At 33.7% G+C, this 13,333-nt stretch overlaps 1 protein-coding gene across 2 annotated transcripts in view; it reads right to left on the reverse strand.

Moving 5' to 3' along the window:
- Positions 1 to 8,672, reverse strand: part of SAMSN1 (SAM domain, SH3 domain and nuclear localization signals 1) — a 48,102-nt gene extending 39,430 nt beyond the window's left edge. For both annotated transcript variants that reach the window (XM_014537413.1, XM_005863447.2), the window contains exon 1: positions 8,519 to 8,672. In XM_014537413.1, the coding sequence (XP_014392899.1) occupies positions 8,519 to 8,553 (35 nt within the window). In that variant the 5' untranslated portion in view covers positions 8,554 to 8,672. The remainder of the gene's footprint in view (positions 1 to 8,518) is intronic.
- Positions 8,673 to 13,333: the final 4,661 nt, after the last annotated feature.

The following is a 13,333-nucleotide window of genomic DNA, read 5'->3' on the forward strand; positions in this document are numbered from 1 at the left end:
ATGTACATGTGGTAACTAACTTAATTCTCACATCAGTCCTATGTGACATGTTTTAACACATTCCTTTCTTTAGACAGCACAACAAACCTCAAAAAGGTTTAATGAAATGTTTTAAAAAATGTTAAGACATCTCAGAATAAGATCTCAAACCCATGTCTATAATACTTTAGTTCCCTACTGCTCTGCCCTCTAACACACTGCCTTAGCTAACTAGTGGAGGCTTTCTTGAGGTATTAAAAGTTATGAGTTCATGATTTGGAAAAAGTGGGTAAAAGCATTCTAGGCTAAGGGAAACAGAGACAGGAAAGCATGACAGTGGTCACAGCCACTCAAAGATGAGATTTGGATACACAAAGAAAGGCATCAGGAGGAATGCTCATGCCCAGAGGGTCAACCAAGAAAAAAGGCAGCAAGTGGTGTCCATCTGCAAGTCCTGAAGAAAACCTGGAACAGATCCATCCCTCATGGCCCGCAGAGGAAACAAACCCTGCCAGCACTTTGAATTTCCAGACCTGAGAGAAAATAAAGCTCTGTTCTTTAAGCCACCAATTTATAGTATTTTGTTATGGAAGCTCTAGAAAACTAATACAGACTAGGTGAAAAATTCCAAAGCTCTTTATATGAGGGAAGAAAGAGGACATAGCCAGCTGTGTTGACAAATGGCTCTATCTATGAAAGAACCACTTCATCTACCACCAGGGCCAGTTTAAAACCCTCCTCTATTCTTATTAATCAATTCTTAATGGAAGACATCTTTTTTCTCTACTAAGAAGCTAAATATGAAATGTCTGATTTCTAGAAATTCACCTAAATCCTTAACACTAGAAAGAATGAGAAATGGATCAGTTTGGTAATGCTAAATTTGGAAACTTAGATATGTAGAATATGGACTTAATTCCATTAGAAAAAAATAACCAGCAGGGATAATGAAGCCATTTATCTCTAAAGCGAGGCAAGAAAAAATTAAAGAGATAAGTGTCTCATTAAATTGATTTTTAACAAATCCAGTGCATTGGTAGTCAGAGTAGTGATTTTGTATTTTTATTCAAGGATATAATATCCAAATTTCCAAAGAGGATTCTGTACTTCCATCAAATCTCTCAACCATTTGTCTCCTGAATTTTCTATATAGTGTCTGGGCACTGTGCTTTCTTCAAGTATAACCAATCTATTTGGCCTCAAACCTTTTGCTAATTGCTTGCAAAACAACTTTGTTATAGATTTATATTGTGTATAATAATAGGAATGCTAAAATGAATTTGTGCTTTTTTGGGAGAGTTTTCAAGGCTAAAATTATTTAAGTTTCAAATAATTAAACATGGTAAAATGAGGGAATTATTAGTTTGTCTCTTCTTATTTGAGGTGCCCTAGAAATGAAAATCAAGTCCAAGAAAAAACTGTTTTGAAGGAAAAAGCAGAAACCTTTACGAAGTGGCACATCATTTTCGCAGTGAACTTCTGCTGGCTATGAGCAGAGGAATGAGGTTATCTCTCCTTGGAATGTGGCACCAGCTGGAAGAAAGACCAGTGCAGGGCAATGGCAACCTTTCTGTTTACCATCTTTCAAGCACATGTGGTAAGTTTCTTATATGTTTTCAAATGTATACAGTATGTACAAATACATCTCAACATCTCTCAATATCCACCCTGCCACTTCCCTTGTCTGAGCCAACACCATCTCTTTCTGAGTTTCCGTAATACCTTCTAATGGATCTCATCTCCCTACTTCCTTCCTCACTCCCCTCAATATATTCGAAACACAAAAGACAGAATAAGTCTACTAAAATGTAAGTGAGACCCTTTTCTTCTCAAAGTCTTTCAATACTAGGCAAAATCCTTACAATGACTACAAGGCCTTCTGTGATCTGGCTGTTAGTGACTGACCGCTCTTTCCCCTGTGTGCTCTGCTTCATTGTTTCCAAACACACCAGGGACACTTCCACACCAAGGCTTTGTACTAACTCCTCCCTCTGCCTGGAATAGATTTCCTCAGCCAGTCTCATGGCCAGCTCCTCCATTTCCTTCGGGTCCTTTTCCAAACATCCCATTCTCACCAAGTCTTCCCTGGTTCTCTATATTTCACATCCCTCCTTCCCTTCTTAGAATTTGTCATTGCATAGCATGCTATATATTTAACATATTATCTTGTCATCTGTCATCCCCAGTAAATGTAAATCCTATCAGGGCAGGGATCCTTGTTTTATTCACCACTGTATTTCCAGCCTATGGTCTGGACTCGGTAGATATTTGTTACGTTGAAGAATTAATGAATGGATACATGAATTAATGAAATAACTTCTAAGTCTTTTGAAAAGACTAGTTGAAATAAAAATGGCTCCAGATTGTAAAACTTTAAAAATTCTAGATGCTCAGGCATATTCTATATGAGTAAATCAGAATATCTGAATATGGAACACAGTTATCAGTATTTTTTAAAGCTTTTCAGCAGCCTAGGTTGAGAACCATCAATATGAACATAGTTTTCAAACTTTAAAGTGCTCACAGAACTCTTGGGTATCTTATTACAAGGTATGTTCTGATTTAATAGGCTTCATAGACTTGAGAATCTGCATCTCTAACCAACTCTTGGAATGGCAACGCTGCTGGTTATAGGACCACACTGAGGAGCAAGTACTTTTACCAAATGTTAACTCAACCTTGATGGCCCTTTGACACCGTTTATTGTGGTCTATGCTTTGTTTTCTCCTGACTTGTCTTATTTTATTTTAGGTTTGAATCATAATTTACTTTAAATATTTCTTGGAAAACAAATATGACATAAACACCTACTAAATACATAAATGAAGAGAACATCTTGAGAGATATTTGGCTGCAGAGGGAGGTCAGCAAACAAACAAAAAAATAAACATTTATATACATCCACCATTTTTTAAATGGGAAAAATAAACTTAAAATATTACCTATATTGTATATCACATATCTTATTTGATATCAATTTGTTTAAAAAACCAAAACATTCAACTGAATTCAGATCAATTGAAGTCTGAAAATTATACCCCAGATGAAGAAGCCAAAAGAAGCAGTAGGGTAGAAGCCCACAGGATTAGAAGAAGAAAAACTGTCTCATATAATCCCAAACCAATTTCTTTTTTACTAGCTGTCATGTCTTGAGCTACAGGACTGTTTTATTTCCTGTAAATTAGAGGGAAAAGATAATGCCATAAGCCCTTGTGCAAATGCCTTGCCTAAAGTACGCAGCAGAGCATATACGCTTCTCTTTTTTCAAAATTGGTTAGATAAGAGTTAAAATATATCTGCACAGTCTTGATAGGAAAAGCAATGAAAAAAAAGTCTTTAATGCCACAACTATGTGTCATCCTTGTTCAGGAGAATAAATTTGCACAGCAGGCAGTGCAGTGAAAACTGTTCATAATCAACTCCTCACCTCTTAGCATTGCTAAGATCAAATGCAAGTGGAAGGAATGCCACTTCAGTCATTGCTGGTAAAAATTAGCATCTGTGACACTAATGGTATCTCATTTACTAAATACTTCAGGTTTTTAAAAATGGTTAAAAAATCTATTTCCAGAACTGCCATCATTTCAGTGTTTTCCTTTAAAATAACAATGGTACTTGAATCTCTTTTACTCAAAGAAAAACCTCTGTTAAAATTTACTAACACAGATCATTAATCCCAGCCAAATAAAGCCCCACTGATTCAGTTGAAGAGTTTTATTTATGGGATCTATTTCTTTTCCATATTTGAATTTTTTACCATATTCCCTGACCTGGAACAAAGTTCTACTGTGACATAATGACAGGCCTTTCTAGGAGTTTTGCACAACATTTGCAGTGTTGGTGCTCTTTTTAAAATAAAATTTAACTATGAATTAGTTATATTAACACATTTACATACAAAGTTTCTTATGTACATACCATCAGAGTTGATCCAAGAATAATGAAAGTACATAACACTAGTAAGCATCCAAACTGGAACCAGACTATGTACAGTAGACTCAAGAAACTTGATTCAGTTTACCAATATTTATTAAGAGCCTACTACATGGAAGGTGTTATGCTAGGTGCAGGATGGAGATACATGGTTATACTTACTTCAATCTTAGGTTGATTTTTCTTGAACAATGTGAATATTAAAGAAGCTATTATTGTTGTTTTTCAGTAACTGTTGAATTTTGTAGGTGGAATTCTTGCATTTAAGCAGAGATAAGAATGGAGAATCTCTAAATTCCTATCCAACCTACAGAGGCTCTTACAAATATGTTCTGCCGAGTTTCATTAAAATGTAGCTGGTAATTAAGACAATTAGAAATAATATCTACTGTTCTTATACTTGTAATGGCAGCATAATATTTAAGAACAGGAGTTCTGAAAATTGACATATGCATTTCATATCACACAGTTTTATTTTTTACCTATGTGTCTTTGCTCAAGTTAATTCATCTTCTCTATGCCCTCTCCCCGGTGAGGCTAACTAAGAGATTCCCTCACAGAGTTGTTACAAATATTAAATCAATTAGTATATGAAAAGCTCTGAACACAGCAACAGGTATGTAAAAAACTCACAATAAATATAGAAAACTAAAAATAAAACATTTTAGTTGAAAAAATAGTCAAGAAAAATTCTGTTCTATAATGTAAGCATTTATAGAGTGAAATGATATATGTTATTAAATATGAATCCTGGGTATGCTTAAATTTTTGAAAAATTATATCTATAGTGGACACTCATGATAATAAAGTAGAAACAAAATCAAAGAAGAAAAGTACAGTATACTTCCTTGCCTGTATGTTAACCAAGGCTATTTTTGATTGACTAAAGGTAGAATACTGCACAAGTATTTATCAAATTCCTTTCTTAATTTGGAATGTACCTCATCACCATAGAGGGTTCTGAGTCACAAATTGAACCTGTTGGAATTTATTAACATTCCAGTATATATAGTGTGTTTCTTTTCTAATAATTTCCCAAGGCCATTTTAGTTTCCCTTATAAAATATCTCTTATCTCTCCCTCTTAACCTGCATTATGAATCTCTTAAAGTAAATATGAACACTATTGTTCCTATTTATGAGCTATTTGAAAGAAAGAACTCATACCCAAAATGGAGAAACAGAAAAATAAAGGGTGGAAAAGAGGACACATTAATGATGAAATTATATATGGTACACTGTATTTTAATGTGTGTTTTGACCTATTATTTTTGATCGATGGACATGTTATCAATAAGTCTTGAGAACATAAGAAAATAATAAATTGTTTTAGAAATAGGACACTTACACAATTTATTGCTACATTTTATATCCATGAATGGTTTGAATTCTTCTTACAAGTATAAGACATTTAAAAATACTAACAAAAAAATCTTCTTCCATTTATTTCCTATTCAAATGATCAGTTTCATAACTTTTATTTGAGGTATAATATGCATCCACCATTTGAATTGGGTACTATGTCACCTGAAATAAAACCTATAGTAATTAACGTGAACCAAATGATTAAATAATATTTCCCTAATTTTTAATGTTGCCCATTACTTACTTCAGTATCTATGTTATAAAAAGCCACTGGCCGTAACCCTGTAATGCCATAATGACCAAACGACCTGTCACTAGGAGGTGCATGGAGCACCTCTTGGTACGCCATCACCTCCCCCTCCCCCTCCCCCTGAGGCCCTCGAGTGCGGTGGGAGGCGAGGCACCTTGTGCAGCGTGGTGGGAGGCGGGGGCACTTCGCACAATTTCACACGCTGGGCCTCTAGTTTACAATAAAACACAAAGAAATCTCTCTCAAAAATTCTGAAATAGTGCAGCACAATGTGTGTATGTTTCTGAGTATGTAGTTAGTCAGTGTAGATAGTGATTTCCTATACTTCAGACAGTTTCCTTGATGGTTCTATTTTATCTTTCTAAACACATGCCCTGTGTTCCCTTCTAGTAGATGAAGGAATTTGCACTCCTCATTTTACCACCTATGTATTTATAGGGATTGTCATAACATTATCTGTGCCATCTCTGGGGATTCTGGTCTTTTTCCATTAAATGCTCAAAAATTACCCAGAAAAATAAATGCTTATAAGGCATAATTATAATATTTGGAAAATATTAACTTCATATTAAAAGGAAGTAATTTAGTTAATGTGAAATGTATGAAAAACATACTTGTACATATACACTCACAAAACTCTTCCAATTTATATAGAATGGAGAAAGAAGATGTGGTGTATATATGCAATGGAATATTACTCAGCTAAAAAAAGAATGAAATTTTGTCATTTTTGACAACATGAATGGAGCTAGGGGTTTTATGATAGATGAAATAAGTCATAAGTATCATGTTATTTACATGTGGAATCTAAAAAACAAAATGAATAAACAAACAAAAGAGAAACAAACTCATAGACACAGAGAACAAATTGATGGTAACTGGATGGAAGGGGGGTGAAGAGATGGGTGCAAAAGGTGAAAGGAATTAAGAAGTACAAATTGCCAGTAATGAAAATAGTCACGCATAGGGAATATAATAAATAATATTGTAATAACTATGTATGGTGTCAGAAGGGCACTGGACTTATTGAGGTGATCATTTTGTAAGATATACAAATATCTGATCACTATGTTGTACATATGAAACTAATATAATTTTATATGTCAACTGTAATTGGAAAATTAATTTTAAAATTTATACGGAATAAAATTATTTATCTCAAGAAAATGGAAATTCATTTACAACAAGAGTTAATGTTTCCAATGTGACTATATTCTGTAATATATTTTGTTACCAGATATGCAGTTTATCAATATATGTTTACTTTTATGAATAACAAAATCAATAAGATGAACAGCACTCTATTTGTATTACAATAGTTTCTGCAATTAAGGCAATTGATAATTGACTGAGATACCATTTTGGAAATAGTTTAATGACATATTAACTTACTACATAATACAGTCTTTATGAAATATTTTAACTTTAGATTTTAAATTCTTGGAGGAAAACTACTGTTCTTCCTAAATCTACTATTGTAATCTTCCTAAACCTACTATTATAAACTCAATGTTATTTCATTTAATCAAGTAAATTTTATATAAAATTAATCTTAAATATAAAGGTAAATAATGCTTTTAGAAACTGTTCTGTACTTTTTGGAAAATGTTACTTTGAATGTTTATTACATTAGGGAAAAAGACAGAAATTCTGATATGTTATTAGCCATATTTTTCAGTGAAGATACTTGTCTATCCTTTATCAGATCTTTGTGTCAGTAAGAATTAATATTAAAAATCATTTATTCCAAAGATTAGAGATAATTTAATTTTAGTTTATTTCAGGGTGGTTGTGTGTAATTTGCAAGGAGTTTTCAAATGTTGATGATTATTCAATGCCACATCAAGTCAAAAATTCACAATTCCCAAATCTTTTCTCTGAGAATGGGTGTCAAGTATATAAAGACCAATAATAGGTAATAAATCAGTCCTTTAAAAAATATTGGAACTCAGCTATTATTTATTCATAAACAGAATTAAAATGTTATTTATATAACAAATTCAAGAATGTACAAATGTTAGAAAAAGTCTCTATACCAGGATTTCATAAATCAATAACTAATATAGATTTCTACAATAGAACCTAAACTTTGCTACCTCATGCCCTACTTTTTAAAAAAATATATTTTTTATTGGTTTCAGAGAGGAAGGGGGTGGGAGAGAGAGAGATAGAAACATCAATGATAAGAGAGAATCATTGATCTGCTGCCTCCTGCACATCCCCTCCTGGGGATCAAGCCTGTAACCCGGCATGTGCCCTGAATGGAAATCTAACCAAGACCTCCTGTTTCATAGTTGACTCTCAACCACTGAGCCACACTGACCAGGCAGCCCTACTTTTTCTTTTAAGTGGCAATTATTGTCAAGATAAAGACTAGAAAAACATGCCAAATAGAATCAACTTGTCAAATCTATTAATTTATGGGGTTTAGATGCTTTCCAAAACACAACCCAATTCTCTCCTTAGTTCAAAAAACAGAATAGAAAAATAATATGTACAACAAGCTGTCATATTATAATATTAAAAATAAAAAATATCAAATATTTAACCAAAATATCTATTTTAAAATCTTCTCATAATTAAATTTATTGTGAAGACCTGAGCACTTAAGAAGTAAAATGCATTCAGTAAATTGTTAAATAGACATTGACAAGTCTACTGTCATTAAAAATGTGAAAGAAGATTTTATAATATCAATCTTTCAAACAGAGATCACCAAATTGATTTCCAGGAAGTTGATAATCTGTGCTCAAAGTTCAGTTACAGATATAAACAATAAAATATTACCTATAAGTTAAATTACAAAGACCATATATAACTGTCAGGTATTATTTAACATCTAACTTTGTAATGCAATTTCTTTTCCATATTTGCCATGAGACATTCAGCCCTATGGTTGAATTTATTTATGACTGGCAGATAAGAATTCTCTCTCTGTGTGTAATTTATTAAGTGGTTTAGTTTTGTTTGACTATGTATAAAATTGCCTTACCTTTGGCTTTTGATGTTTCTCCTTCTCTGTAACATTGGATGGTTTTCTCTTCAGCATTTTGAATTCAAACTACTCCAAGTGAGTGCACTTTCTGTCGTTACAGAAACAACTGAAGACAGCAGTGTGCTGTCTATGACAGCAGTAAGTTTGAGCCCTGTGACCTGCCACTTCCTCCTTTGGTCAGGATATGATGTCATATTTACATGGGTAAACTTTTTTTGGCATTTTTTACAGTGGTTCTTTAGTAACTCTTTAATGTTCTGTTTTTTCTATATTCTATGAGGTAAATTCCTAAATGTCACACTTTGACATACCTGAAGTTATTATCAGAACCATAAGGATTTCAAAATAACACTTATTATTTTAAGTTATATAAAATAAAAATCTATAACACAATCTATGGGTAAAGGGAAGAAAACATCTGAGCCAATAAATAAAATTTTAGATGTGGGTTTTTTAGTACAAAAAAATTAAGAAAATACTCAGTGTAGTCAATTTTACATTTCTAAGTAAACTGTTGGAAGATGAAATTAACTAGACTTTATACAATAGTAATTCTACGTAAAGCATGTATGCATACTTTTAAAATAGAGCATGGGTGAAATTCATATAAATATAAATGGGAATCTGACTCTAAAAGTAAGTGATTATGCATATTGTTACTGTTTTAACATATTACTATGTTGTAAAGTCCTGATTAATATGGAAATCAATTAAACAGACACTTTTCTGCTACTAACTACAATGCCATACACTGATTATTGCTGTTCTGGTGATGATCCAGTGGATCAACCATACCTTCAAATGAAGCCTCCAGTGTCCCTATTTAATAGGTCTATAGGTCTGGAATAGAGCTAATATGGGTTTCAAATTTTTATTATAATGTCAAAACCAAGATACCCAGGAAGTAAAAGCAAGAAGCTCAAGCTTTCTTTAATTAGGGATTTACTAAAGGGAGACGTGGAATATCTGAAACTCCAGTTCTATAGTTTTGGAAATTAACCTAGATTTCTGTCTATAAAACCCCTGGTTGAAAAGCAGTGGTGCTATATTCTAACACATCAGTTTCTCTAGATAACAAATCAACTGACTATTTCTCAGTCTTCCCTCACATCTCTAAGCCCCTTCTCACTACAACCCAGTTCCAGTGTTAAAATTTTGCTAATTGTTTAACAAATATTGAATTGAGTATTTATTGCATGCTGTATGACAATAATATCAATCCTCTTGACTTGCTAAAATATTGTTTTTATCATATAATAGAACTGAAGGAATACATGTGTCAAGATTGTGGTTAATATGCTTCTGCTAGATATCAAGAGGAGATTTATATTTTCAAGAATTATCAGGCTGATATTTGTAAGTTAATGACACAAAGGATAACACTGAAAATTCTCAGGACTTTGAGTTTGGGTAATCACCTAGAAGTATGTCTTCTTTCAAACTTTCTGTTTGGGTTTAGGTTGAATTTGTGGCCTAAATAAATTTTTTGTTTCATTTCCAGAAATTGAAAGTCATGAAGAAACATATGTCTTAACTGAAATATCTGCACCTCTGTGTCCCCATTTCTTCAATTCAAATGTAAGTTCAATCAATAATATGGTAATGCTAACTTACTTATTACTTGAGAAGGTTTTGGTGAGGATAAGAAAATACCAATAAAAACATACTTATTATATGACATAATTTAAGTAATGCTGTATATCAAGAGATCTTTGTAGATCTAAAAGAAGCATGAGGTTTCAAATAGTTTTGTTTAGTGTGGTGTTTGCTATTGATTATATTTCTGTAATAATAACTAAAGAACAGAGACTATAACTGGAGTATATGTAGTTTTAAAAAGTATTACACTCAAGCAGTTTATATAAAATCCCAATGTATGATCTCTAGGAATTTTATGATCATTAACACTATAAAGAATATTGAAAATATAAATAAAACAGGACTCTTTTCCTTCAGAATTACAGATGAGAGAAACAATTTTCTAATCTTCTACTCAAGAGCGATGTTTGCTGGAGATTAAAAGACCTGACATTTGAGATCCTATTACAATCTGTTTTTAACTCCTTGATACTAAAAAAATCTCAGGTGGCAAGGTAGGAACTATTTTATCAATTATCTATTTTATGAAATCTGGGTCTGCTGAGATATTTAATAAGTGACCCACAGCGATCCAGAAAATTCAGAAGTTAAAGGTCGACAGTACAGGAATGAGGTAGAGAGTCATTATAGAGCACACCTAACTCCTTATCACTATTCAACCACTAAGCCACATGTTGCTTAAGACATGTTCTGAAACAGGGAAATTGCAAAAGAGCTGTCTCCATGGACTGCTTTACACATTACCTTAATGGTTTTTTACCCAGGAAGTGAAACAAGGCTGGGACTTCGTGGCATATACATTGGTTACTATTTCTGCGTCATACAGGGTGAGTCAAAACTTTAAAGAGATTGCAATTAAATGATAGGTACTGTGGTGTGTTTAATGAGAAAGAAAGGTGAGATAGGAAAGAGTTGTTTCAACAGTGCAACAAATATTGAGTGGTATAAAAAACAATCAAATTCAAATCATAGGTGTCAGAATAGTATATATATGAGAAAATGCTGTCTGATGTCTTTGATTCTGACATCTTGATTACTTGATGACATCTATCTATATCTCTTTGCTTCCAGTCACCAAGTTGAATGATAAAATTACATAGTAATGTTTTGGTTAATCCTAATCTATATGTTATTTCAAGACACATTTGTTCAATGGATTGAGGGTTTTCAAACCAACTCTTTAAAAATGGGATTAGGATCTCCATACTGCCTTAACTTTTACACCTTCTCCAACAAGTGGGCTTGGTCACAATAAATCTAACACTTCCATGTATTTTGGGGCAGCCATGATGAAAAAGCTATTTTAGTAGCTATAAACCTAAACTACTTCTGACCTCACATCAAATATATTGTTGAAGGAGGAAAACAGAAAGACATCTTTCAAGAACTTGAAAATTAAGAGGAATAATATTGTTATCATGGAATACAATTTTGAAATTAACATCTATATATATAAAAGGCTAATATGCAAATTTTCCCCTTGGGAGTTTAACCGGGAGACCAGGAGTTTGATCGCTTGCTATGATGTGAACTGACCACCAGGGGGGAAGTGTGAACAAAGAAAGGCTCTGGCTTGCAGCTGGTAGCGGGGGAAGGGAGGCCCTTGCCGGAAGCCGGAAGGTCCCGATTGGCCCTGATTGCCGGCCAGGCCTGGGGACCCTATCCATGCACTAATTTCATGCACCAGTCCTCTAGTTTAATATAAGAAAGAATAATTATAAAAAAGAATAGATTTTATTCCATTCTGTTCTACATAATTTAGTCACTTATCATAAAGAAAAGGTGGAGTAAATCATAAAAGCACCTTAACCTTGATAGTTCCTCTTTTCTTTCTGCCCCTTCCAAGTAGGCTTTTCTCTACAGAATGGGAAAGTTAATCTTATAGAAAGAAGTCCAGTGGGGGTATGAGTTCTTGCCTGTTTATGGCTTGCTGGAAGTGGAGATCCTACACTATAATACAAATCTAACCCTACTCAGGATTTCTAATGAAATTCTATGTAGTTCTTTACTCAATAATTCAGATGTTAGTTTCAAAACCATATAGCCATATACAACACATTGGGTATTATCCCTCCTCTAGATATCTAGCTTATTCTTACCACATGGTAGATAAAGCACCTCCTTGTTTAGATGTGGGGGTTTACAGAGAATTGGTGGGATGGATGTTCCCCCAAGCCTACAAGAAGATTTTGGGGATGGTAGCTTTCTTGTGAATCTCTTATATTTTCTAGCTTTCTGAAATCGCTTACCCATTCTCTGTCTCTGGAGTCTCTATTTACTAATCGTTTTCAGTAAGGAACCCAGCCCATCCCCCAAGCTTTTGAAATTCCTTCTAGTGTCTTACTAATTGAAAAACTATATAGTTTGCCCTAGTGACCTGCTTTAGGGAGTGATGAGCTCAAGCTTTAAGGAGAAAGTTGGAAGAAGAAATAATTCTGATTCCACTAACTGGGTGTGTAAAGAAGTTGGGAGCTATTAAGGTTTGTTTTTCCCCAAAGACTTGAAATTAAGCATATTTATCATAGATTAATTTTCTTTTAAGGACATGTATCAAGTCTACATAAAAATTACTATATTATTATTATTTTCTCCTTGTGATATGGTGCCTTGCCTTAGTTTTACTAAAGAGTCTTATACGTTACTAGCAGTGATAGGGTTAATGCTCAAACCACTTAGAAACGTTGGGGGGTTGATCATTTTTCCTACAAAGAAAAAAGAAAGTAACAGAGGTAAATATTGATAGTATCCACTCAAGCTGCTTAGTTCAAGAAAGAGAGAGCTTTAGTCAACCTTTAGTGTCTTAATTCTCCTGACAAGATGATTCATCATGTGGAGAAGGCTGCATCAAGCAATTTTAGCTGGATTTTAAACAACAAATTGTCTAACTACTTCTGTCTATTTTTATTTTAAGCCTAAGAATAACCTTCTAACGATGACTTGGCTCTTTAGGTAGCTCTTCAGGAGGAGAATGCATTGTTCTTATGGACATCAAGTCCCTTAAACCCTGTAATTTATATTTCTCACTATCCTATATAATAAAAGGGTAATATGCAAATTGACCCTAACAGCAGAAAGACTGGGAATGACTGGTCACTATGACACACACTGACCACCAAGGGGCAGACGCTCAATGCAGGAGCTGCCCCCTGGTTGTCAGTGCGCTCCCACAGGGGGGAGCTCTGCTCAGCCACAAGCCAGGCTGATGGCTGCCAG

This window comes from Myotis brandtii, unplaced genomic scaffold, assembly GCF_000412655.1.
Source record: "Myotis brandtii unplaced genomic scaffold, ASM41265v1 scaffold179, whole genome shotgun sequence".
NCBI lineage: Eukaryota > Metazoa > Chordata > Mammalia > Chiroptera > Vespertilionidae > Myotis > Myotis brandtii.